The 24,683-nt window shown below is 43.1% G+C and overlaps 1 protein-coding gene across 1 annotated transcript; it reads right to left on the bottom strand.

Moving 5' to 3' along the window:
• Nucleotides 1-436: 436 nt before the first annotated feature.
• LOC133922016 (serine decarboxylase 1) lies at nucleotides 437-3,683 on the bottom strand. Its single transcript, XM_062367164.1, has 5 exons — nucleotides 3,280-3,683; nucleotides 1,810-2,041; nucleotides 1,502-1,695; nucleotides 1,295-1,428; nucleotides 437-1,177 (listed from the first exon to the last, which is right to left on the bottom strand). Exons 1-5 carry the CDS (start codon nucleotides 3,578-3,580, stop codon nucleotides 611-613), a joined length of 1,428 nt encoding a protein of 475 aa, XP_062223148.1. The 5' UTR covers nucleotides 3,581-3,683; the 3' UTR covers nucleotides 437-610.
• Nucleotides 3,684-24,683: the final 21,000 nt, after the last annotated feature.

The following is a 24,683-nucleotide window of genomic DNA, read 5'->3' on the forward strand; positions in this document are numbered from 1 at the left end:
CGAAGTGATCCTGCTTTGCTCTGACTGCAGCTAGAATAAAGCAACGGCCAGATCTGCATTTTACCAAGATTCGCAGTACATTTGTGAAAACGAAAAATAATAATAATATGACCGTTTTTCAGTGCCTGCTACCTAACACTAGTCCAATGGATGCAAAGTATAAAACCTGTATATTTCCATGACAATGGCTAAATAAGTTCAAAACGACCTGCTGTGCATTTCTGAAACAAAAGCAAGATCAGTAGTACCACTGTGGAAGGTAGGCACCTAGAGCGCCAATTTGTCCACTTTTATCACTTTGTTGCAGCAACAGCATCTGAAGTCCTCATAAAAAAAAGCCCTTGATGAATGCTGCCCCAGTGCTCCTTGTTCTACAGATTGCAGAAGCACAGCAGAGTACCGTAAAATAAATTGAATTGTTTGAGCACAAAACATGAGGCAAAGGTGATGAAACTTCCACCCATCAATTTAACTGAAGGAATTATTCTCATAGCAGCAAATAAGCTGCACTGCAGAACACATTATCACATACAGAAGGAATGGATACACTACAACATCACACATTAGGACTAACTCAACTCACGAAATAAACCCCCTTGCAAAAGGCTCATTACTTGTGGAGGCCACATAGACAGTTGTCCATGCCTACGTCTCTGGCAATGCAGGGGGGATGACTTATTCCATCCTGGTACCAGGTCGCACGCTTCTCCACTAGCTCATTCAGGAAATAGTCCAGCTTGTCAATGGTGACACTGGGCATCACCACAACATGGGCGATGTTTCCCTCACAGGCGAGCTGCCACCTTCGCACAAACTCCTCATCCTTTGGCCTTTCAAACACTACCGTGCTGCTGAGCTCGTTAAGCATCGCTCCAATTCCTGCTTCCTTGAGGCGATCTTTTAGGTAGTGTGCGTTTCTCAAGCACTTTTGAACTTCCTTCTGAAAGCCTCTGTAGCCTTTCCTGTTGAGGGTGTACCACAGGAAGATAGGAGCATGGCCGTTCCTGCTTCCCATGATCGTCGCATCCCTTGATGCCAGATACTCCACGTTCCTAGAAAGGGCGTTTATGTGCTCCAATCTTGTTATCTGGACACCACATGGCATGGGGCACCCAACAAACTTGTGTCCAGAGACGCTGACACTCCCAATAGGCTTTTTAAATGTCACTTTAGGTGCCTAGTCAAGATACATACACAGATATCAGGAGAATGAGCCATCAAGGTAGATGTGCAACTGATATAGTTGAAGGGTTAACACTGGATAAATGGGTACGCATGGCAATCCGAAAGTCACCTTCTTAACAAATGGTATCATCAATCCAAAAAGGGCGCCATCACAATGGATATAAAACCGATCTTCAAAGCCACTTTCCTCGAGGGTTTTGATAACCGAGTCTAGATCATCAACTGCTCCCTTCACAGTTGTTCCTGCATATGGCAATTTTGCTTAAATGCATAACACATGTGAGAACAAGACATTAGTCTAGGGGTAAAAACTCACCAATGTTGACATTAATAATGGCAGGCTTGTCTCTGTTCTGCAATAGCTTTCTCTGGAAATCAGCACAATCTATTTCCCCAGAAATAAGGGTGTCAACTTTAACACATTCCATCCTGTACATCCTTGCTGCTTTGAATACTGAATAATGGGACTCACGAGAGGCATACAAGATTCCATCAGGGAACACCTCTCTCCTGTAAACAGTTAGGAAAGAAGATTTAGTACAGAAGTGACATTTCAAATAAGCAGTGATATATTGCAGATCAAAGGTGTATGCAAGTAAGTAACAAGGGCTTTTCAAGTATTACCCAACAAGAATCCCATGCAGATTTCCTTCTGTGCCACAGTTAGTAATGTATCCCCAGTACTCCTCCTTTTCTAACTCCCAGAGGCGAGCAAACCAATCCAGCACTCCCACCTCAAACTGCCTGGAATGGACACCATAGTTGCTCTCGATGAAGGGGTCACCAAGGTTGTTAATGGAGAAGTGCTGCAGCTGGGCCAGTGCACCATAATCGAAGTCCAGATTGTATGGGTAACCTTCATGAGAACAAACAGATGACGTGAAATGACAATATTACATTGCTGTCCATTTTTAGTGCTATTACGAAGGCACATCCATATAACTGGGCCAATTTGTCCCACTGGACTCTTTTGTGGTTCGAGGGGGTAAGGATAGGCAGCATTACATCAGAATTCGGCAATTCATGCAGAAAATAAAAATGTGGCGATAAGGAAGAATCATAATTGGATAGAAACAATTGACTAGAGAGGGTTCTTCTATCTCTACTTTATGATTATTATGGCCCATAAGCTCCTAGCACTTTCATTACAAATCAGTACTTGCGCTGTATCACAATGTGTAGTTTCATTACAGTTTAAGGTTGAATTTCGGAAAAGTGGAACATATGCAAACTCACTAGAATTTCAGTCTTTTTCACAACGATAGTTCCTTTTTAATAGTTTTGCAACAAACGGAATCGCAGCTGCACAGCTGCTTGGGTACCCATTGTTCAACCAAGCATGGATCTATAGTTATGCCAATATCATTAACTTCTTTTCAAAGTAAATGCTGAAAGCTTTAATTAGAAGCAGAGCCTTTCCTTAGTTGCAAAACACATGTAAAGCAGATGGTAAACTTGTGGTAGTTCAGTTCACATCTATAAGATCTATTACGTAGATTAGAAACCAATGATAGATGTATTAAAGCTGAAAATAAGAGAATTGAAATATGACAATTTTTTCCCACAAAGAAAACACCGACCCCTAATTATGTGGACTCGCATTTTTATTAGTGATTATCTCTTCCACGCTCAGATGCATTACATATGCGACTGTATTTCACAATCTCCATATTATAATTCAAGAGAAGAAATTGCGAGGGAAGCCAAGGACTCCATGCACCAGATGTGCAAAACAAGAGCCCCATGGCAACTTAATAATCCCCGCAGATAACTACTGATAAAACCTGCTCACACAGTAAAATTTGTTCTAAATTCGCACTCAAAATGCTACAGGCGCACAAGCATCCCTGCACTCCAGCGTGAGGCAATTACAAGACAAGAAGAATGAAGGCAGCATTTTTGGCTCACTCGAATAACCAAAATAGCAGAGCTCAAGACATCAAAATGTCGCTACCCGGAGTGCTGCAGGCGGCCAATCCGGCCCCAGATCGTCCGGCACATACGCGTGTCACGAGATCGGGTTACCACGAACGAGACCGGGACGGAACAGAGCAAGGCAGAATCGACGGAGCGGGAGCGGCGCAGGTAACGTACCGAGGTGGTGCTTGGTGCGCTCGACGAGTGAACGGCGGTAGAGCGCGAGGACGCTGGCCATGGTGGCCTCCCGCTCGCCAGTCTCCTCGTCGTCCGCATCTGGCTCCTTCACCGCGAAGCAGGATGTGTGCACGTTCCTCCCCATCACGATCTCCCTCCTCCCGTTCCCAGTCTCCTCCCCCTTGCCCTCCACCACCGCCGCCGCCTCCGGATTCGGCGCCTTCCCGAAGCCGTTCACGGTCACCGCCCCCGCGCCGGCGGCGCCCAGATCCACCAGCCCGTTGCCCACGCTCCCCACCATCTTCGTCGCCGCGGGGAGTTCGGCGAGGCCCTGCGCAGATTTGGGGTGGGGGGAGACAAGACCACAGGGAATGCGCAGCGGAGGAGAGCGGGGTTAGGAGGGCTTTGCGGGCTTATTTATAGGCTGGCGGCGAGAAACTGATCGCCATTCGCCGGGAGGCGGTCCGGGTCCGACTCGCGAGTTTTGCTCGCGAGGCAGGTCGGACGCGGTGGAGGGCCGCCGCGGCTAGATATTTTCGCTTGACTCACTGAACGGTGGGACCGGTTGTATGTTGGCCCTACTGGGCATAGAACATGTGGAAGGCAAGGGATGGGTCGAGATCGGTGGGCCTGCGGAGATGTCGTGACAGCACCGACGTGGCTGTCGTTTCTCACGGACGTGCGCTTGCTTACCAGAGTATGCCAGGGAAAAATATTAGGATAACAAATTTTATAGGATTTATCTATAACGATTTTTGTGATATTTTATTTATGTTATTTATTATGTGATTCAATAACTAGGTTAAAGAGGAGGATAGATATATGTTATCATAGGAGAAATAATCTTTTGTAGAACTGAATTCTATAGAATTTGCTTTCAAAATATGGAGTAGACACCACACTACTGTTTACTGCCGCCATTGAGTATTATATTATACATACACCTTTCGCATCTATTTTTTTATACCTCTCTACTAGATAGATCTGTTCACGAGCTTAGAAAATTATGTTTAGACCATCTCTAACCATATTCTCTTCATTTCGTTCCCTTCCCAATTCTCTTCTCCGTTCTCATTCCCTTTATTTTCTCTCATCTCTAACAGCTTCTCTTCGAGGGAAATCGCAAAAGGAATGGAGAGAGAATCTCGTCCTGGAGGAAATGACACTGAAAATCCCGTCGTGACGGGAACCGTGAAGGAAAACCGTTGGAGCGCTGAAGGGAACGAAAATCCCTTCGTAAAGGGATTATGGTCCCTGAAAGAAAACTGTTAGAGATGGTCTTACTAGAGGATACGTGGAACATATCACATTTCTATTGCGACATCACGCAATAAGTGAGAAATAACAAAATTACTTTATAGAGGCAAACCTAGTGAGAAACGAGGGTTAAGCCTAGGGCTCAAACGCTCGTGGGAACGGAGCGAACCATCGCTCATACCACCGAGCTAGCAGTCTGTTCTCCTTTGACATCTATTCTATACACTTGAAACGAGTTGCCGTTACCTCGAAACAATATGGACGGTTAATGGAGCACGGGGAATGGCCCGTAAAAGAGTAGAGCATCTTCATCCGTAGGGGTACGTTGAGCTACTATCATGACTTCATGAAATTCTGTTGCCGACGTTTAAAGTTTGAGCATTTGGCCAGCTTAGTTAATAACGAGAAAGTAGATTCAATTAAGCTAAATACCCCCCAAAAAAAAAAACAGAGCCTAAAACTTTGATGCATCAGTCATGTCGTGTACGTGCAAGATGTTTTTAGTCATGACTCGCTATTCTGCCTAAGCTTTGGTGATACCTAGATCCTGCTGAAGAGGAAGACAAGGAGGGTTTGCGACACAACATTCCTAGTGTGGATGTATTGACTAGTGATCTAAAGATGGGGATTCGGGGGTTTGCCATGTCGACGGGTGTCTTGACATGCATGCATTGTGGTGCCCTAGTGAAGGATTTCAGCGTGGATGCATTGTGGAGTTGTGGCGTCCTGGCACGATGGTTTGTCGATGAATTTTGCAACCACAATTTCTTTTTTGAAACCATGCCACAACCACAATTTTGTAGATAGAATTTCTACCGATTTTTGTGGTTGTATCTTGGAGGTGTGGCGTCCACACACAAAGAAGGCTATCTCATGCAAGCTAAGGTTTAAATTTCGTCTATCTATGTTTACTTTCTTTCTTTCACATGGTCATAAAAAACACTTGTTAGACCATCTCCAGTAAGAATCGGCATCTGTACTTTTTCCACTGCTACAGTATTTTTGCCGACTGCAGCTCACTGCATCAGGGCTCCAACAGACGCACTATCTGGCTCTACAGGGATGCCGAAGCTGCTTTTTTGCCGGTCGCTAGCGGCAACTCTGCGGGAGGAAAAAGACTACCGTATTATTGTTTATAGGGTATGTACGTGGATCCGAGGGAAGGAGTAGAGTAATGAAAGGAAGGAAATAGAGTAGTTGTTGGAGATGAAAAAAATAGGGAATACTGTAATAGTGTTAGAAGATACTGTAATAGTGTTATAAGAGATGAATTTTTAAAATATCTACTGAAGATGACCTTAGATTGCAATGTTCACCGGTCTACAGATGACTAGATCCGATTCTCCCTAAAAAAAACGACCTCCTCGGATATTCCTTCTAGTGCTCGTAGATATAGGGGCTGTTGTTTGCAGCGCTGCTACACTCTTGTACCCCTTCTATAAGTATGTGTACACCATGAATGAATATATACCAATTCAATCTTTCACACTTTCGACACTGGATGTCAATCTGGGTATGGAGAGTTTGCAATCCAAATCCTCCGAGTTTAGTGCGCGCTGTTTGAAGTAAATGCTCAAATCTCCTACAGAATCATGTTTAATTAATTCATCCAACATAGCCCCTACACTTGTTTAATTTATCACTGACATATGCTAGATTTGCCGATGGCCTTATTGTCTCTATCCCTAAAGATCCGGCCAGAGTTTCTTATTACGCACTTGGGTTGGTGACACTTGCTTAATCTTTATACTACCTCTATTTTCTGTTATAGGAATTTGATTTTATTCGTAAATAGATATCATTTTAGATTTTTAAGATAGTGTTTTACTAGAGTAACTATATTAAAGAATATTAGAAAATAGAGTTTTAATTTAATGAGTGTGGTGAATTAGTGACTTATGTGCTATTGATTGAATATTAGAGAAATCGAGAGAGATAAATATGTCATATATGAAAGAATTTATTACAATAATTTTTTTCTGAAGACTAAAACGAAATGTAAAAGAAAATAGAGGTATAGTTGTAAGGGAGGTGAATCGATGCCACGTGGGATGATCCGGTGTAATCTCTCTTTATAGTTGAAAAAGGGAGGGAGGCGAGTCGATATACTCGTCAGCTCCCGTTTTCTCATCTCTCGTGCGCGATATCTCGCGTGCATTGTAGCTGCTCGGACTCATGGACCTGACAACTGGGGCCATGCTCGTGCGGGCCCGGAAAAGGCAAAATATCGAGATTCCGAATCCGTCGCGTGAGAGCGCCGCGGCCACGCACGGGAATCTCGTGGGCCCGCCCGCCACGCTCGTCTTCGAGTCGAGGCCACCAACCAGGCAGCCCCACCCACGTGGCGCCGATGAGTTTTCGTGTACCGATTTGTCACGGTGAGGGCAGCTCTCAAAGCACTGTACTGATATCACTGCCACATTTTTTTTTGCCCAGCATCATCCAGCATCTGCTCCGATTTCCTAGTGCTACACGGATGAGAGAGAACAGAGATATCTTAAATTGGGTACTTTTTCTTTCACTTATTACTGCCAGTAGAGATTAACACGTGAGTTAGAAGGATGATATGAATAATAAAAGATAAAAAATAAAGTAGCGGTTAAAGATGAAAAAATATAGGATGCATAATAATATTACAATTCAAAATATCGACTAAAGATAGTCTAAACTTCTCCTTTCACCGTGTTTGAGACCAACAAAGCAATCTTTCCTGCAGTGATCTAACGCGACCTAGAGGCATCCATTTCACCTTTGAAAGTATGCATGATTTGGTATCCCATGAATGCATAGAAGTGGCGATCATCAATACTGTACAATATAGGGGGGGGGGGGAGCGAATCTACCATGGGGGCGGAGGGGCTCAAACCTGGTGGAATTTGAGCTCAGTTTAAATAGGTTTTTAGTGTGGCCCAAATTTATTTAAAAAAAGTTAGTGATGGTATGGGAGAGGCACGCGGGGTTTAATCATATATTGTCTAGTCATGATAAGGTTAATATTGTTTTTATGGTAATTTCAGAAATATTGTACAAAATTGCAAAATTACTAAAAAAAATAACCCAATCACGCAATGGTTTAGTGAAAATCAATTTTCACGTCTCGATTCAGCAAAAATTAAATATTTCCACTATTTGGAAGTGCAAAAAAAAGGTACGCTACAGTATTGCGAAAAATTAATTTTTCATGCTACTGTAGTGAAAACCTATTTTTCCTTTTTTTTTTGCGAAACTCTGTATATTTAATTTTTGGTAACCATGATTTGTGTTAATACATATTTTTGTTTTTTTTGCTATCAACTGAAGAAAAAAGCTGCTGTAGATCATGCTTTATGTATTGAACCTTATATTAATTGTAGACATGCTTTGATGCTTTTCCAAAATAAATCTGCACATATCATAAAACGGCTGGCACTGTGTACTCTCTGTTAGAAAATAAATTGACCACTCTCTATCAAATCTGAGCTTTAAATATGCATTAAAAGTAATTCAGTTTAGTACTTAGATCAGCCTAGCGGATAACCAAGCTTTGCAGTCTCGGGTTGTCCACCGTGCTTCGCTCTAGCAGATTAGCATAATCAGTGGCTCATTGTCCAATGTGAAGGAAGAAAATAGCTTGCTAATTAACTATCTTCTCTCTTGCAGGATCAAGTTCCCTCGATTTCTGTCAGAGAGGAAAGCGGAAGATTTGTGAAAGTGTGGAATGAGCGAAACAATCACAAAATAATAATAGTATTGCAGCCACCGGATATACATATAGAGTACAGGAGAATCGTGCAATGAATACATGCCAAAGATAGCTAGGCAAAAGATGGAAACTATCTCTGAGATGAAGCCGTGCTGATATCCTTGGCGGTGGCTCCAGATTCCTTGCTTGCTTGCGTGTCTACGCCTGCCTGGATAAGTGCATGTTGCTGCTCCAGCCGTATGCTATCATGGCTCATACGTCCTGTGTATTTTTATATGTCTAACACTCCTCTACAGTCCAGAGGAGGAGGTAGCGAACGTTTAGATTAGACCTGAATTCCGTGAACAATAAAGAAGGTAGGTCTTTAGTGAACACGTCCTCATACTGAGATGTCGTCGGGATATGAAGAACACGCACGGCTTGAGCAACAACACAGTCACAGACAAAGTGCAACTCAATCTTAATATGTTTGATTTGCTGATACGGGACTAGATTAGTGGAGAGATAGGCAACACTAATGTTGTCACAGTAAACGAGCGTAGCATGCTAGAGAGGATGGTGAAGTTCAGCAAGCAATTGTCGCAATGAGGAAGCTTCGGTCACAACATTAGCAATTGCTCGGTATTCAGCCTCTGCACTGGATCGAGAGACTATATGTTGGCGCTTGGGGGATCAGAAAATAAGATTGTCTCCAAGAAACATGCCGTAGCCAAACGTAAAGCGGCGGGTATCTGGACAACCAGCCCAGTTAGCATCAGAGTAGACGACCAATTCCGAAACAGAGATGCGGTGTAGTTGTAAGCCAAAGTCAAGTGTGCCATTTAAGTACCGAAGAATCCGCTTAATCGAAGCAAAATGGGGCTCTCGAGGGTCATGCATGTGAAGGCAGACTTGTTGGACAACATAGGCAATATCAGGCTGGGTGAAGGTGAGATACTGTAAAGCGTCAGCGAGACTCCGATAATGGGTGGGATCAGCCACGGGGACACACCATCGGCTGAGGGCAGCTTGGCACTGGTGTCAACAGGTGTGGAGTACGGCTTGCAATCATTCATGTTGGCCCGAGTAAGAATATCTAGAATATACTGCCGCTGAGATAGAAATAGACCACCATCATGCCGACTAACAAAGACACCTAGAAAATGATGAAGAGGGCCAAGATCCTTCATGGAGAATTCATGCTGCAAGGCATCAATGGTTTGCTGAAGTAGAATCTCAGAGGATGCAATAAGGATTATGTATCAACATAAAGCAATAAGTATATGGTGTCATAGCCACAACGAAAAATAAAGAGCGACGAATCAAACTTGGCACCAGTGAACCCAAAGGAGAGGAGAAAAGTAGCAAAATGATTGTACCATGACCGAGGCGCCTATTTGAGACCATATAATGATTTGTTAAGGCGATAGACGCGATCAGGCTTAGAAGAATCGACGAAGCCAGAGGGTTGGACTTAATAAATTGTTTTTGTGAGGGTGCCGTGTAGAAATGCATTATTCACATCAAGCTGATGAATAGGCCAACCATGGGAGAGAGCAACAGTGAGAACCGTCCAGATGGTGGCAGGCTTAACGACAGGACTGAAAGTTTCATCAAAGTCAATACCGGAATGCTGAGTGAATCCACATAGGACCCAATGAGCATTGTAATGATCAAGAATACCATTGGGATGAAACTTATGACGATAAACACATTTGCCTGATACAATATTGGCACCGACAGGTCAAGGTATACGAGATCCCATGTGTGATTAGCCTAGAGAGCAGTTGTCGGAGGATTAACTCCAGTCGCAGGGATCCCGAGGTATTCGGGTCACAACACTTCCACCCTTTTCGCTCATTATCATATCCAACGAGACCCCTTTTTAGAGATTCGGCCGGGGGGATGATCCTGAATACGTTCGTTGGAGAAATAAATGGAAATGAATGCAACTGCCGGTGGTGGTGGAGTGACCTAGTGCAAGAAGAAGTGAATACACCGGAATTTAGACAGGTTTGAGCCGCACGGGGGCGTAACACCCTACTCCTGTATGAACTCTATCAATGTCTCGAGGAAGTCCCTCAAGGATGTTGCTGGTTATAAGGAGGATCTCCTATTCTAAAGCCTGGGGCTCCTTGTTCTTCAGCCTGTCTCGAGCTGCTCACTTCTCAGCAGTGTTTTTCTTGCGCTGTGTTCTTCTGAGCTTAAGGATCTATTCCGGATGCATTCAGCTATATGTTTCGCTCTCTTCTCTTTTGCTTTTGTGCCGCCGGCTGCTTTAAGTACCGGCCGGCAGCAACGTGCCCCGAACGGGAGGGAGGGGGCACGAGTTCTGAGACACCATAAATGGAAAAGGCGTCATCATTTCCTCTGGGCGAAGTGACCGGGGGTGAAAAATACGGCACACGCCCGGTCATCCGTAACCATAAATGCCAGGGCAACGGGCGCCGTGGAGAGGGCCTACCGGGCAGCCGCAGAGCGACCCGGCGTGCCCGCCCTATCTTGTTCCCCTGCCACAGCAGCGCGGCAGACGGAACGCCTCGGCCCTTACGACGTTATCCTGAGACGGGCCGGATGGCACGGGACGGGACCCGTGCAATTAATATCCCTACGCCTCTCTGCCAGAACGTGATAGGAACTGACGTTGAGCGCAGCGGGAGCAGTTGGAGGTGACAGGCCACGCACGCTCTTTAAATGCGGCCTCGGGCCTTTGACTGGCTGACACCCTATCGGTGGGCCCCTCGGGGGTCTCCACCAGGGGGCTTTCTGGGTCATCGGGGTACCGAGTGCTCAGGGGTACTGTTCACGTCCCCGAGCACTCTCTCCCGAGAACGCCCATTCTTGTCCTCGGAGGACCGAGTGCTCGGGGGTACTGTTCACCTCACTGAGCACTCTCTCCCGAGAACGCCCTTTCTTGCCCTCGGGGAACCGAGTGCTCGGGGGCTGCTGCACGCAGCCCTAAGCACTCTCTCCTGGAACTTCCTTCAATGAGTCCTCGGGATACTTGGGTGCCTGGGCATGCTTTTCCTGGTACTTAGCTCTCCTAGTCACCGGGGGACTAGGGTGCTCGGAGGTCACCGTTCATCTTCCCGAGCACTTTCTTTCCGGTACTTAGATTTCGTGGATCATCGGGAAACTGGGGTACTCGGGGGCCACCGACTGCGGCCCCGAGCGCCCCCTCCAGGGACTTGATCTTTTCTCACCTCGCGGGAGAGACTCCACGGGATGGCGCCATGTGGCGGATAGCTGGTCTGGCCTCGGGATTCGGGGACCCCCGGTTCCTGATACACCGACAGCAGTGAATTCCTCTGTCATCGCATCACACCAATTAGGATTTGCTAGAGCTCCTCAATAAGTTTTAGGCACTGGAGATAGAGAAGTTGCATGCAGATTAAGAAACTATCGCAGTTGATGGAACCCAGTTTTACCACGTGTGACCATAGTATGGGAATTGCACACGGGTGGAATCAGGAAGACATCCATCGGGAGACGGCTCGGTGGAGGAGCCGCTGGAGCAGCAACGACCAGCCCAGGTTGAGAGGCGCAAGGGCCGCCGTCGGCTATACTGGGTCGGTAGAGATGACGGTGCTGGAGGGGCCGAGGGCAGCGACCTATACACCACCGGGGGCCACGCTGGCAACAGCCTACGGCACATGGCCAACAGGGGCAGCGTAGCTGGACGATTGGGTCATGAACCGCACATGGACTGGGCTGGCAACAACATGTTCAGACTAGACCTGAATTCTATGAACAATGAAGAAGGTGGCCCCTCGGTGAACATGTTTGCATACTGAGACAAAATGCATGTTAATCTCTACATGTTTGGTCCGCTGATGCTGGACCAGATTAATGGAGAGATATACATCACTAATGTTACAGTAGTAAATGAGGGTAGCACGCTGGAGATGATGGTGAAGTTCAACAAGCAATTGTCACAACCAGGAAGTTTCAGCCACAACATTAGCAACTACTCGGTATTCAACCTCTGCACTGGAACGGGAGACTGTATGCTGGTACTTGGAGGATCAGGAAATAAGATTGTCTCCAAAAAACACGCCGTGGCCAGACGTAGAGCGACGGGTATCCGAACAACTAGCCTAATTAGCATGCGAGAGTAGGCGATCAGAGAAGAAGAGTTCACGCATGCGAGAGTGGGACTACAGAGTGAGATGAGCACGTTCGCATTGGATTTCCCTACCCTGAGTCGACCTCCACTCCTTCATCCACCTGAGGCCAGAGAAGAAGAGTTCACGTGTGGAGGTGCAAAAATTCCCAGCAAGCCTCTCTATTTCACGTGATACACCTATGAAGCAGTCCAAACCAGGAACAGAATCAAAACCCAAAGGATTGCTTCGCCAGAAACAAAAATGAATAAAGCAAAGGTATTGTTGCTGGCCTAGCAGCCGAAATCCAGAAATCCAGAACCTACAAATGCAGTCTGGTGCCCAAGATATGATGGTCTTTCAGAGCATCAAGAATCAAGGTGAAAGAGGCTCAGGCAGCCTAAAGAAGGGTGGACGAGTGAAGAAACTGACGTACAAGAATGGAGAAGTGACTGCAGCGGGTCATATTACTGCCGGTTTGGAGAATCGTGGTGAACCCGTTTTACTTCCATCTCCAAACATGTTGACCTCGTCAGGGTCTGAGAGCAGCTCCAGTGGCCTCGCCATCCCACGAAAACACGCCTCCAGCAATCTCGCCAACAACAGCATCGTCATCACTGTAGCATCACCAAATCGCACGCTGGTCTCGCCAAATGTAGTGGCCGCGAGAGAGGAGAGAAGACAGCAAGTTGCAACATGTTTCAAAAATTCATTCCTTTACCTCGCTTATATAAATTCAAAAGATGAATTTCTGAAGTTCCTAAAATCATACTGATTTTTATGCTCATAGAATCAATAACAGATAACCCATTTTAACTGGTTCTAACTAAAACTCTCTTACAAATTTTAAATGAAAAATTATCTAAACTAATGTACTAATTTATAGCCGTTGCAAATAAAAAATAGCCGTTTCAAAAAACTAACTGTTACGAATAAAATATAGATAAGTGGAATATGAAGGGTTGAATTTGGCTGGTCTGGTAGAGTATGTAGAAATATTGAGAGATAATTTTTTAAAGTGGATAGCTAAATAAAGATATGAAGAATGAAATCTTTTTAGTTTGCTGGAGATAAGTATGAACAATGCAATATGAACAAGCCAGCGTCCACTGCAACTTTGTGGAAACTCGTCAGAGGGTAATACATACAAAGATTGTCCTGTAACTACAGTTTTTTAATCAATCATGAATTCCTTTTTGAGTGCCCCACTACCCTCGGTAGATCTAGACAAGTTTGAATCTCTACCGGTAATAAGTAAAAGGAAGGGAAGATAAATGCTGGAGCAATTGTATTATGGGACGGTGCTTTGGATGGCACAGTTGCTATGAAGGGCAAGTGTGAAGAATACAAAACTAGGCGACAGTCGCTGACATATAACAATCACCTAAAAAAGGGTGACAAGGTAAGGTCTATAATTTGCAACAGTTTAGTTGACCTGTCGTCCGATGAAGGTGCGATTTTTACGCTAATGGGCGATAGGGTTACTTCATTGCGCCATACATCTTTAAAAAATCACAATTTTTTATACGAACTCAGATGGAGATAATTGTTATATAAAAATTGTAGCTCTCGATGAGATTTGTAACTTTGTAAATGAATATTTTTTTTCATTTAAAGCCATTTGAATACTAAAAAGGTTGCTATATGTTCAGATCTGAAAATTGTAGATCTGAACGGTCTATCACTTTTTCAGCCATACAAATGGCTTCAAATGAAAAATAAAGTTATAGATCTCAGGGCTATAATTTTTTAATATAAAAATTATCTCTATTCTAGTTCATACAAAAAATTATGATTTGTGAAAAATATGTTATGTAGGCCTAAAAATCGTCCATTCATCAGACGAGAGGTCACTCAATCTGCTGTTAATGGTGAATCCTATCTTGTCACCCTTTCATTAAATGATATTTTTAAAATAACCTATTTAATGGGCGATTTTCCTATTATTTTGAAATGGCCGCCTAGTTTTGCTAAATAAATAAAAATATATTTTAAATAAGAACTCTTTAGCCTAGCTGGTACGGCCTACACATGTCCCTTTGGGCCTGCCTCAGATAATAACCTGTGGGCTGAACTTTACGGCAAGACTCAAACACGGAAAGGGCCGAGGCAGGTGGTTTTATGTCTACGGGCCACGCAGCCCTTGCCGTAGAAGGAAATGGAGTTTGATCGTTCTAGTTCCTCTTCCAAGCCTAAAGTTGGCTCTACCAGACTGTGCCCTCCTGATTAGCGTGGTGCATTTGCTCACCAAAAGTTAGGTTGCTGTTTGTTTCCCTACTATACTGTGGTTTGCCAAACAAAGTTAGATGGCTAGCACATTCTTTGCCTCAGCTAATTTTGCTAACAGTCTGGCGATCAATTTGCTCGCTAGCACTTCAGTGCAACGCACGCACCGAAATAAGTACACGTTGTGGTCACCGTCCTAGTGGCGCGAAAAGCTGGCGTGAAGCAGAAAGCTTCCTGCAACGGAGAAAGAAAATTCACACAAACTCTCTCTCTCTCTCGTGCCTTATCTGTATAGCCAGTTCCCCTTCCACTTACTATTCTCCACATCTCACTCTCCCTTTGCAGCCTCTCCCAAAATCTCTTCTTCTCCATTCTAACCAATATTTTGTCTCAATCGATCAATCCGTTGCAAGTCCATCCTGAGATCTGCCTCCTTCTTCATCGTCATGTTTGGATAGTGCAGAGCCCATCATGTGAGCTGTGGTGATTGCCCACTTCACTCACACAATTCGATCTGCACTAACTCAAGGTACGTGCTAATCTATCTTCCTCATCTCCCATGGCTGCTATGCTTGACCCTTCTGATCCGTATGGCCATGGCTACAGGACATCTTCTCTCTTTTCAGTGCTGCCAGTCCTAAATTGGAGGGCTCGCGTAGCTACCGGTGTTCACCTCTGCGATCTCATATGTACACAGCTCATGCTGGGGCTAGGCATCTCCTCCAAGGTATATGCGGATCCAAACACTGGGTGTGAGTGAAACAAAATAATTTCTGCTTTTGATTGGTTTCCTTAACCTCCCTTTCTAATCCCCATGGTGATTCCATAGGTCAATTAGCTACTGCAATGGGTGACTCCATTCTATCTCTCCTAGTCTAGTAGATCTAAGGTAATCGGTCCTATTGTGACATACATATTGAGAGTTAGGCTTGGTTACTTAAAAGAGATCAGCTAGCGCATAGCATGTGGCTAGATAAAGTAGGCAATTCCAGTTTAGAAGCTAATCAGGCCAACGAGAATATAACCATTGAAGGTGTCATGTAGTGGTTCTACTCATGATTGTATTCCATATACTGTGTAGGATTGAGAACGGTGACTAGAGGGTGATGAATATGCAATTTATATTTTTTTTGTGAAATAGATAGCCTACTCCTTATTCACCCAATGCTTCTAAAAAACGTATAAATTGAAACATAAACTTTAGAAAGATAAAAGGAGAAAAAAAGTTTCAAGATAACATGACTTCATAGATGGAATATGAACCATAGGTTCTATTTAAGACCATTACATGAGTCTTTGAGCACGAAAGCTTGAAACTTGAATGAAGAACAAAGAAATAGACAGTCACCGAAAGAAGCAACTCTTCAAGTTGATGGTCTAGAGATAAGGGGATTCAAGACCCTTTCAAATACATGAGTATATGAACGTTTATGCCTCTAGCAATAAGAAGACCAACTTCCCAAGGTTGAAAAATTGCAGCTCAAAGGTAAAAACGAAAATAAACAAGAAAATCACAACCGAAAAAGAAAAACTTGCAAACTTACAAGAAATTAGTCCAAACAACTGATCGTGTTTCCTTCACTCAAGCACAAACTAATAGAGAGAGACTAGAAGGAGGGGAATTCAAGCATATACAAAAATATAAACTTCATTACTCAAAGAGATCAATTATATTTTAGGCAGATTATAAGGATTTTTCTCTAAAAAACTCTCACCTATTATATAGGCTAAGCACTCATATTCCTCTCATCTAAAACCCTAGCACTAGGCTCTCAAGTGGGTGGCACAAGGAGCTCAAGTGGCTGTTCAAAATCTCTCATAGTCCTACCTCTCTATTTATAGGTCTAGGGTACTTGACCACTAAGTTTTTTAACTTATTACCAAAATATCCCTCTCTTTTAGTACATGCCTACCTACCATTGAGGACATTTTGGTCCATTTCTTGCTTCATCCATCGAACGGCTGTGACGCCTTCACGACTTAGCTTTGCCTCGACGCAAGTTTCGTGATGGTGCCACATACTTCTCCAATTCTCTCACGATTTTAAGGCCCAACTGTGAAACCCTCTGTATGCTTCTCAAAGCGTGACTCACCATTTTCTTACACCTTAAGCAAGCGCTCTGATGTCGACACGTGTACTACTTCTTGCGATCTTGGCCGTCAGCAAATCTCTCCCACTCCTGATTCATCAGGTCACCTTATCACTTGCATCGATATCCCTTGTGCTTGACTTTGTCAACATATCGTCTTCATCATCTGTTTCATGCTTTCCTTGACCTCCATGTGTACAACTAGGATCACCCTTGACTCCGCTCGGCCTCTTTGATCATCCGATACTAAGCACCCGCTTAGCCCCAATAACCCGCCGGCGACCGCCAAGTTGCATTCGTCATCCGCACACCATGAGACAAGCAAACATATTTCTCTAACTTCAATTCTAGTTAATCCATAATCAAAATGCTCAAACCAAACTTAAGCAATCAAAAACTCGACAAACCAAATTGACAACCTTATCAATCACTCATCACATATAAACTAAGACACATTTCAACTTGGTTTCTTAATCTCCCATTTGATGAGTGCATTGATAACACCTCAAAGTATAAAGATTTTGGTTTGAAGAAGATAGGCTCATACAAGTGATAAAAACTCAAGAAAGAGTAAAAACATATCACTTGACATAAGAAAGATTGCACAGGGCCTAAGAGAGGTGAAGACAATAAAAAAACCTCAAAAGAGCAATAGAAGCTTAAAAACACAAAATCAAATGCTCCCCCACGATGAATGCACATTTTTTATTTATGCAAGATTCTTCTTTGTGATTTGGTGCATATTTTTCATTTATCCTCTTTTCATTATTTCTGCTCCTTTGTCAATGCAAACATCAAGGACAAAATATTATGCAATGTATGAATATGCAAACCTAATGAGCTTTCACAAGTATACCACAAAGCATTTACAAATTCTAGAAATATCAAAGGGCTACGGAAAATAGAGGATGGAGCTCACAATTGCACAAAGACTCAAAAAGAGACAGTGATGCAAGAACATGAAGCTTCACAAGCTAAACCCGAAGAATTTATTGATGCATTTAATTTCACATAGCTGAATCATGTTCAAAGCGACCACCACATAAGCAGCCACTCGTGCCGAGGCAATACAAGCTTTAAGAACTAGCCAACTTCAATCTCAAACAAGGCAAACAAACATTCATGATAGTAGGCTTTGCAAAAGCTCACATATGAAACCAGGACTTAGTTAGATCAAGTGATTTATAACAAAATTAAGCAATTAGTCACATTTCTTTCATTTTTATCCTCAAGTCGCCTCTTATCCAAGCAAAGTGTCGCACGACTAGGTACGATAAATACCTCGAGGCTTAATGACAACCATATTAGATTACATTTTAGCACAAGATACTTGATTTCACAAGATTATTCATATTTTCACAAAGAATCAAGTTTTCACATGATCAAGTCAATAATGTCTTTGCGATATAAGGAACACATGTTCTCCCAAGGTTATATCATGAGCTAAATATTTGACAAAGATAGAAAACATAGTGTAATGTTCCTCAATCCACTAACTTAAACCAAGAAGCCTAGAGTAAGATATTCACCAAACTAGTCTTAACACAAGTATTGACTAAGCCAAAATAATTACGAACATAGTGATCAAGAATGTAGTATTTAATAGCCTAAGATTAAAATCTTGCTCCGCACAACTATTCAATTTAGTCCAAATTCAAGTCTAGCGATCGAAAGTGCTAAAGACATATGAGTCAAAGCTTAACTACTATGATTATCTTATATGATGTGATGCAATGCAAATGCAATAAATGTAAGATAGAGTATATACAAAGCCAATCTCCCTCCCACAATACCATAGGAATGGCACACACCAAGTTCTCCTCTCAAATAGACAAATCTAGTAGCATCTAGAGGCTTGGTGAAGATGTCGGCTAGCTGGTGTTGGGTATCAATGTATTTGAAGTTTATATCTCCCTTCTCATTGTGGTATCTCAGAAAGTGAAATCTCACATCTATGTGTTTGGTTCTAGAGTGCTAGACTGGATTATTGGCTAATCTTATGGCACTGGTGTGGTCACACAAAAGTCGCACACTCCTGAAATCTAACTAAAGTCCCTCAAAGTAGCAATCATCCATAAAATATGTGAGCAACAGCTAGCGGCAGCTACGTATTTAGCTTCAGCAGTAGACTGCGTAACGCTAGACTACTTGTGAGAAGACCAGCACGCAAGAGAATACCTAAGAAATGACACGTACCAGAAGTACTCTTCCTATCAATTCTACAACCAGCAAAATCCACGTCAGAAAAACTCAAAAAGAAGGTGAAGAGACAACAACAACTAAAGTCCATACTTGAGAGTGTGCTTGAGGTACCTCAGAATGTGTTTCACCGCTTGTGGTGAGACGTCCTCGGTGAAACTTGAAAGCACGCGCAGAGGCGGATGACGAAGTGGATTTCCGGTCTTGTCGCCGTCTTGTACAGGAGGGAGCCAATCACGCTCCTGAACTCCTGCTAGTCCACCGCTTCTCTATCTTCATTTGGATCAAGCATAGTCGAGGTAGCCATCGGTGTCGCCAAGGGCTTCGTGTCGCTTATGTCGAACTTCTTCAACAGCTCCTTGGAGTACTTCGTCTGGTGGACGAATGTACATTACTTTCATTACTTGATTTGAAGTCCAAGGAAGAAGTTGAGCTCGTCTATCATCGACATCTCAAACTCCCTACTCATAATTTATACAAACTTGGCCACAAGTGCATGAGAAGAGCCACAAAAAATGATATCATCCATGTAAATCTGAACAAGTAGGAAATCTTCACCATGCCTGAGAATTAATAAAGTTTTATCAACCGACCACATGACATACCCATTCTCTAACAAGAAATACCTAAGCCTATCATACCAAGCCCTAGGTGCTTGCTTAAGCCCATACAAAACTTCCTGAAGCTTGTATACTTTGTAAGGGTGCTTGGGGTGCTCAAAGCCTGGGGTTACTTGACATAGATATCTCCCTGTATGAAACTATTTAGAAAAGCACTCTTGACATCCATTTAATATAGTTTGAAACCCTGGGATGTCGTAAATGCTAGGAATATCCTAATGCCTTCTAGTCTAGCTATAGATGCAAAGGTCTCTCCAAAGTCTATCATATCAATTTAAGTAAAACCCTGAGTCACTGGTCTAGCCTTGTTTCGGACTACAGACCTATCCTCTCCCTATTTATTTTTGAAAACTCATTTTGTGCCTATGGTATGAACATTAGGGGGTGACTCTACAAGGACCCAAACTTGGGTTCTCTCAAAAATTTTAAGCTCTTCATGTATGGCATTGACATAATTTGAATCAGAAAAAGCATGTCCAGCATCATGGGGCTCAAAGGAAGCAATGAATATAGAATCAGTAAAATGAGCATGAGAAGCAGATTTAGACCTCATTACCCTCATTGATGTCACCGATCATCGCCTGTGGATGGTATCGCCGCTGAATGTGTTGAGGGGCCTCACGCCATGAAAGACCCCCCTCAAACATAGCTGGTGCAGGCTTGAGAGCAGTTGAAGTGGAAATAGAGGCTGCATGACCCTCTGTTGGAGTAGAAGAAGCAGGAGCTAGCTCTGGAGCAGGTGTGATCGAGAAAAGTATTGGATCATCCTCATCATAACCAAGAGCTGGAAGGTCGCCATCTACAAAGATGCTTTTTCTCATCTCCTGATCACCTACACACTTAAAGACAGAACTAGCACAATGGTTGACTCATCAAAAGTCACATCGCATGATTCTATGATGGTGTTAGTGTCAAAATTGTAAACTTGATAAGTAAGACTATGAAGAGAATACTCTAAGAAAATGCCATCAGAAGAGCGCAACTCAAACTTGTCAATATTGTCATGCTTTAGGATGAAGCATCGGCAACCAAAAACTCTCAAATGTGAAACTTTCGGTTTTCTCCCAAAGCGTAACTCATAAGAAGTCAAATTCAAGACCGAGCGCAAGAAAATCCTATTTGAGATGTAGCATGTTGTGCTAATGGCATCAGCCCAAAACTTTCTAGGAGTCCTATGCTAATCGAGTATCATCCTATCCATCTCCACTAAAGTCATGTTCTTTCTTTCAACCACGCCATTCTGCTGAGGAACGCGTGGAGCAAAAAATTGATGCTCAGTGCCATGTTCAAGGCAGAAAGGATCAATGAGATAGTTCTTGAACTCGGTGCTATTATCACTGCGAATTGCTTTTAATGCACCTAGGAGTTTTTTTGAACAATATCAAAGCTAAGCTCCAAAAGTGTGATAACACTTCATCCTTCCTTATAAGAAAGTAGACCCAGAGTAGTGAGAGTAATAGTCAACAATAACAAGTACAACCACTTCCTACCTGCCGAATGAACCCGAAAAGGACCAACAATGTTTAAATAGAGAAGTTCTTCCAGTCATTTAGTCATCACCAGATTGACTGGTGGGTGAGGAGCGATAACCATCTTGCCATGCCGACAAGGAGCACAAACAAAATTCTTCTCAAACTTGAGCTTGGACAATCCTCGGATCAAGTCTAGAGCACTCAAACAAGTAAGCAAATCAAAACTCGTGTGCCCTAATATCCTATGCCACATCCAAAGCTCAGAAGAAAGTTGAGCAAGTAAACACCGAGAAGAACCATAAACCTCAGGAAAATCGGCTCCAAAAACTCTACCAAATCAAGAAATCTTGCAAATCAAAGTACCAGAAAAATCAAGAACTCGAGAAGTATCGCGCTTGAAGCACACTTCCTAGTCCTCATCTAGCAACTGAGATACAGAAAGCAGGTTGTATCCCAGATGATGAATCAAATCCACATCTTTGAGAGTAAAACTCTCATTTACCTTTACCGTTCCTTTGGCTTTCACTCTACCTTTTTGATCATCCCCGAAAGTGATATACTTGTGATGCTTTGTCGGGGTGAGGTTGGAGGACCATGATGAATCTCCGGTCATGTGGTGCGAATAACCGAAGTCAATGAGCCACTTGTTCTCTAGGTATTCAATTGCCACCTACATAGAAGAAGAATAAAAGGTGGATAGCTTAGTACTAGGTTAGTCAAAACCCCCCTGAGAATCTAGTACTGGGTCATCCACCTTGAAGCTAAAACAGTAGAAGCATGCAACTCAACACCAACACGTTGGGGACGAGTACCACGATGGGAAACACGTGGTTCGCCAAAATGTTGGGACTTAAAGCCTCTTACACGTGGACCAAAACTATATGAGTCATGGTAAAATCCACACTGGGTAACTCCTCTAGAAAGAGACTGAAAAGTGATAGAGACTCGTGGGTAAGAGTGAGAAAAAGGCTCATGTACACCAACAGAGGGGCTGTACATATCCTGGGTACTCCACTTCTACTCACACCTCTCATCTCTCCTATAGCAAAAGAAAAACCCAACAAGGTGACACTCTCTCTGGCAGTAGGTGCAGTGATAGCATCTCTCAGGAACTTGATTGCCAATTACTCTAGACTCTCTCACAGATACCCTCATCTTAGGCTGTGGAGCTCTATTGAGTGTGGGTTTCTTTTTCGTAGATCGAGGTGTAGACTTGTTCTTTTCTAGCATGGATTGTAAGGCATTGATTTTGGATTTCTTCAACTCTAGGGAAATGGGTGGGATGAATATAGTCTTGCTAGAACTGGTGGAAACAACTCTCTCAAAGCCCAAACCCAAAGCTAACCCAGACTTATCAGCACACATCTTGGTCTTGGCTAAGATCAAATCCATTTTACCCTTGCCTTCTGAGCACTTGTCTACAAGAGAAAGAAGATACTCATTCTTAGCCATGAACTTTTCAACTTGCCCTATAACACACTTGAGATTGTCCTTAAGGATCATGTAGGTAGGACACTTAGGCTGCACATCCGTAGAACTCTTAGCACTCTCCAATCTAGACTCTAGCTCTTTTATGCGCTTGTCTTTTACTTCAGCATCCTTTGAAAACAATGGCAATTCTTGCAAGCGCCTAAGAGAGTAGTTCTAGACTCCTCCTCAAAGAGCTTCTTCTCGATAATCTCAAGCCGAATGACGACTTGAGCATGCATAGTTTGAAGCTCGGTAAGCCTATTCATGACAACCAAGCAACTCTCACAATCCTCATCCTCAACCTTGGCCCTACACCTAAGAAACTCAACCTCAGAAGAAACAGACTCATACTTAGGCCTAAGCTACTTTAACTCACACATAACTTTCTTAAGTAACATTTCCTAGCTAATGAGAGCATCATTCAAGGTATCGTCTTGGATGGAAAACTGGTTGTAGGAAGGTAACACATCGGAGGGATCAAGCTTAGGATCGCTATTGTTGTTATCATCAGTCATGAAGAAGAGGCTGGTGAAATCCTTGGACCTTTTCTTATTCTTCACTTGCAGTTCCTCCTCCTCCGAGCTATTCTCCTCGCTTGATGAGGTGTCAATGCCGCTGAGAGCTGCCACGAACGCCCTAGAAGCCACCTTGGCCGTCTTCTTGGCCATCGTATCACGGTTCTTATTGAAGAAGGGCTTCTTGTTCGTCTTCTTGTGCTTGCTGTAGTCGTAGTTGCTGTCCTCCCTCTTCTTGAGCTTGGAGCGGTCTTCCTTGAAGTGAGTGGTATCACCACACTCAAAACAAGCATGGGAGCCCCCCTCTCATCCGATCTCTCCTATTGTTGTAGAAGCGGGTGAACTTCTTCACGATGAGAGCAAGGTCCTCATCATCCAGTGCATTCACTTGCTCCTCTGTGATAGAAACCGAGGAAAATAAAGCAAAACAACTCGATGAGGTGTTAGCACAAGAAAAGCTAGCTCCAGACTGATTACCACCATTTGGTCCTGAAACCAACGCCATGTTCTGAGATAGGGTGTTTCCGAGGTCAATTCGAGCCGTCTTGGCTATTTCGGTGGACTTGACCTTACTGAAGAGTTCATTATAAGTTAACGTATCGTAACTTAGTGACTCTTCAATGTTTGAGATCTTCACTTCCCATATGCTATGGTCAAAGTAGGGTATAGAGAAGCTTGATTGCCCTCTTATCGTCAGAGTAGGGAAAAACACCAATGGATCTAAGGTTTCTCACAATTCCATCAAAATGAGCATACATAGCATCCAAAGATTCACCAGGCCCTTGCACAAATATTTGATATTCTTGGTTGTAAGTGCTTTGGCATCTGGTCTTACTCTGATTAGTGCATTCATGGAAGACATTCAGAGTATTCCAGATCTCCCGGGTAGTACAGAGGTGCTGAACCCTGTCAAACTCATTCCGACTCAGGCTAGTGAACAAAATATTTCTAGCCTTGTTGTTAGCCTCATACTATTTGATGTGAACCTGAGTCGTGTGAGCAACAGAGAATCAACTACTTTCCATATTGCACTTCATTGGTTTAGAAGATAAGCCTGCATACACACCTTGCAGTACAAAAAATCTCTTCCATCGAACTACAGAATCTTCCCACTTCTCTCTATATCGTCTATGGATCACAAAGCCGGTTAAGGTTCACAAGTGATCAAACCAGCTCTAATATCAATTGTAGGTGCCTTACAATGACTAGACGGCGGCGAATAGGTGCCTTACAAATTTTTCTTACGAAATAGATGGTCTACTCCTTGTTCATCCAACTCTTAAAAAACACATATACAGAAGCGTAAACTTTAGAGAGATAAAGCGAGAAAGAAAGTTCTAAGACAACATGACTCCACGGATGGAATATGAAATATAGGCTCTATCCAAGACCATTCCATGTGTCTTTAAGTACAAAATCTTAAAACTTGAACGAAGAATAAAGTAGAAAGACAATCATCGAAAGAAACAACTCTCTAGGATGGTCTAGAGACAAGGGGATTCAAGACCCTTTCAAATACATGAGTATATAAACGTTATGCCTCTAGCAACAAGAAGAACAACTTCACAAGGTTAAAAAATCGCAGCTCAAAGACAAAAATGAAAATCAACAAGAAAATCACAACCGAAAAAAGGAAAACTTGCAAACTTGCAAGGGAATCAATAGAAAGAGACTAGAAGGAGGGGAATTCAAGCTTATGCAAAAACATAAACTTCATTACTCAAAGAGGTCAGCCCTATTTTAGGCATATTATAAGGATTTTTTTTTCAAAAACTCTCACAAATTATATAG

This window comes from Phragmites australis, chromosome 6 (assembly GCF_958298935.1).
Source record: "Phragmites australis chromosome 6, lpPhrAust1.1, whole genome shotgun sequence".
NCBI lineage: Eukaryota > Viridiplantae > Streptophyta > Magnoliopsida > Poales > Poaceae > Phragmites > Phragmites australis.

What these genes read in the sequence shown, in the direction of transcription:
- LOC133922016 (XM_062367164.1), bottom strand. Translation starts at nt 3,580, where the DNA reads ATGGTGGGGAGCGTGGGCAACGGGCTGGTGGATCTGGGCGCCGCCGGC. An exon ending in CATTATTAATGTCAACATTG is followed by an intron (nt 1,429 to 1,501) that starts GTGAGTTTTTAC and finishes TGCCATATGCAG; the next exon opens with GAACAACTGTGAAGGGAGCA. An exon ending in TGATACCATTTGTTAAGAAG is followed by an intron (nt 1,178 to 1,294) that starts GTGACTTTCGGA and finishes TATCTTGACTAG; the next exon opens with GCACCTAAAGTGACATTTAA.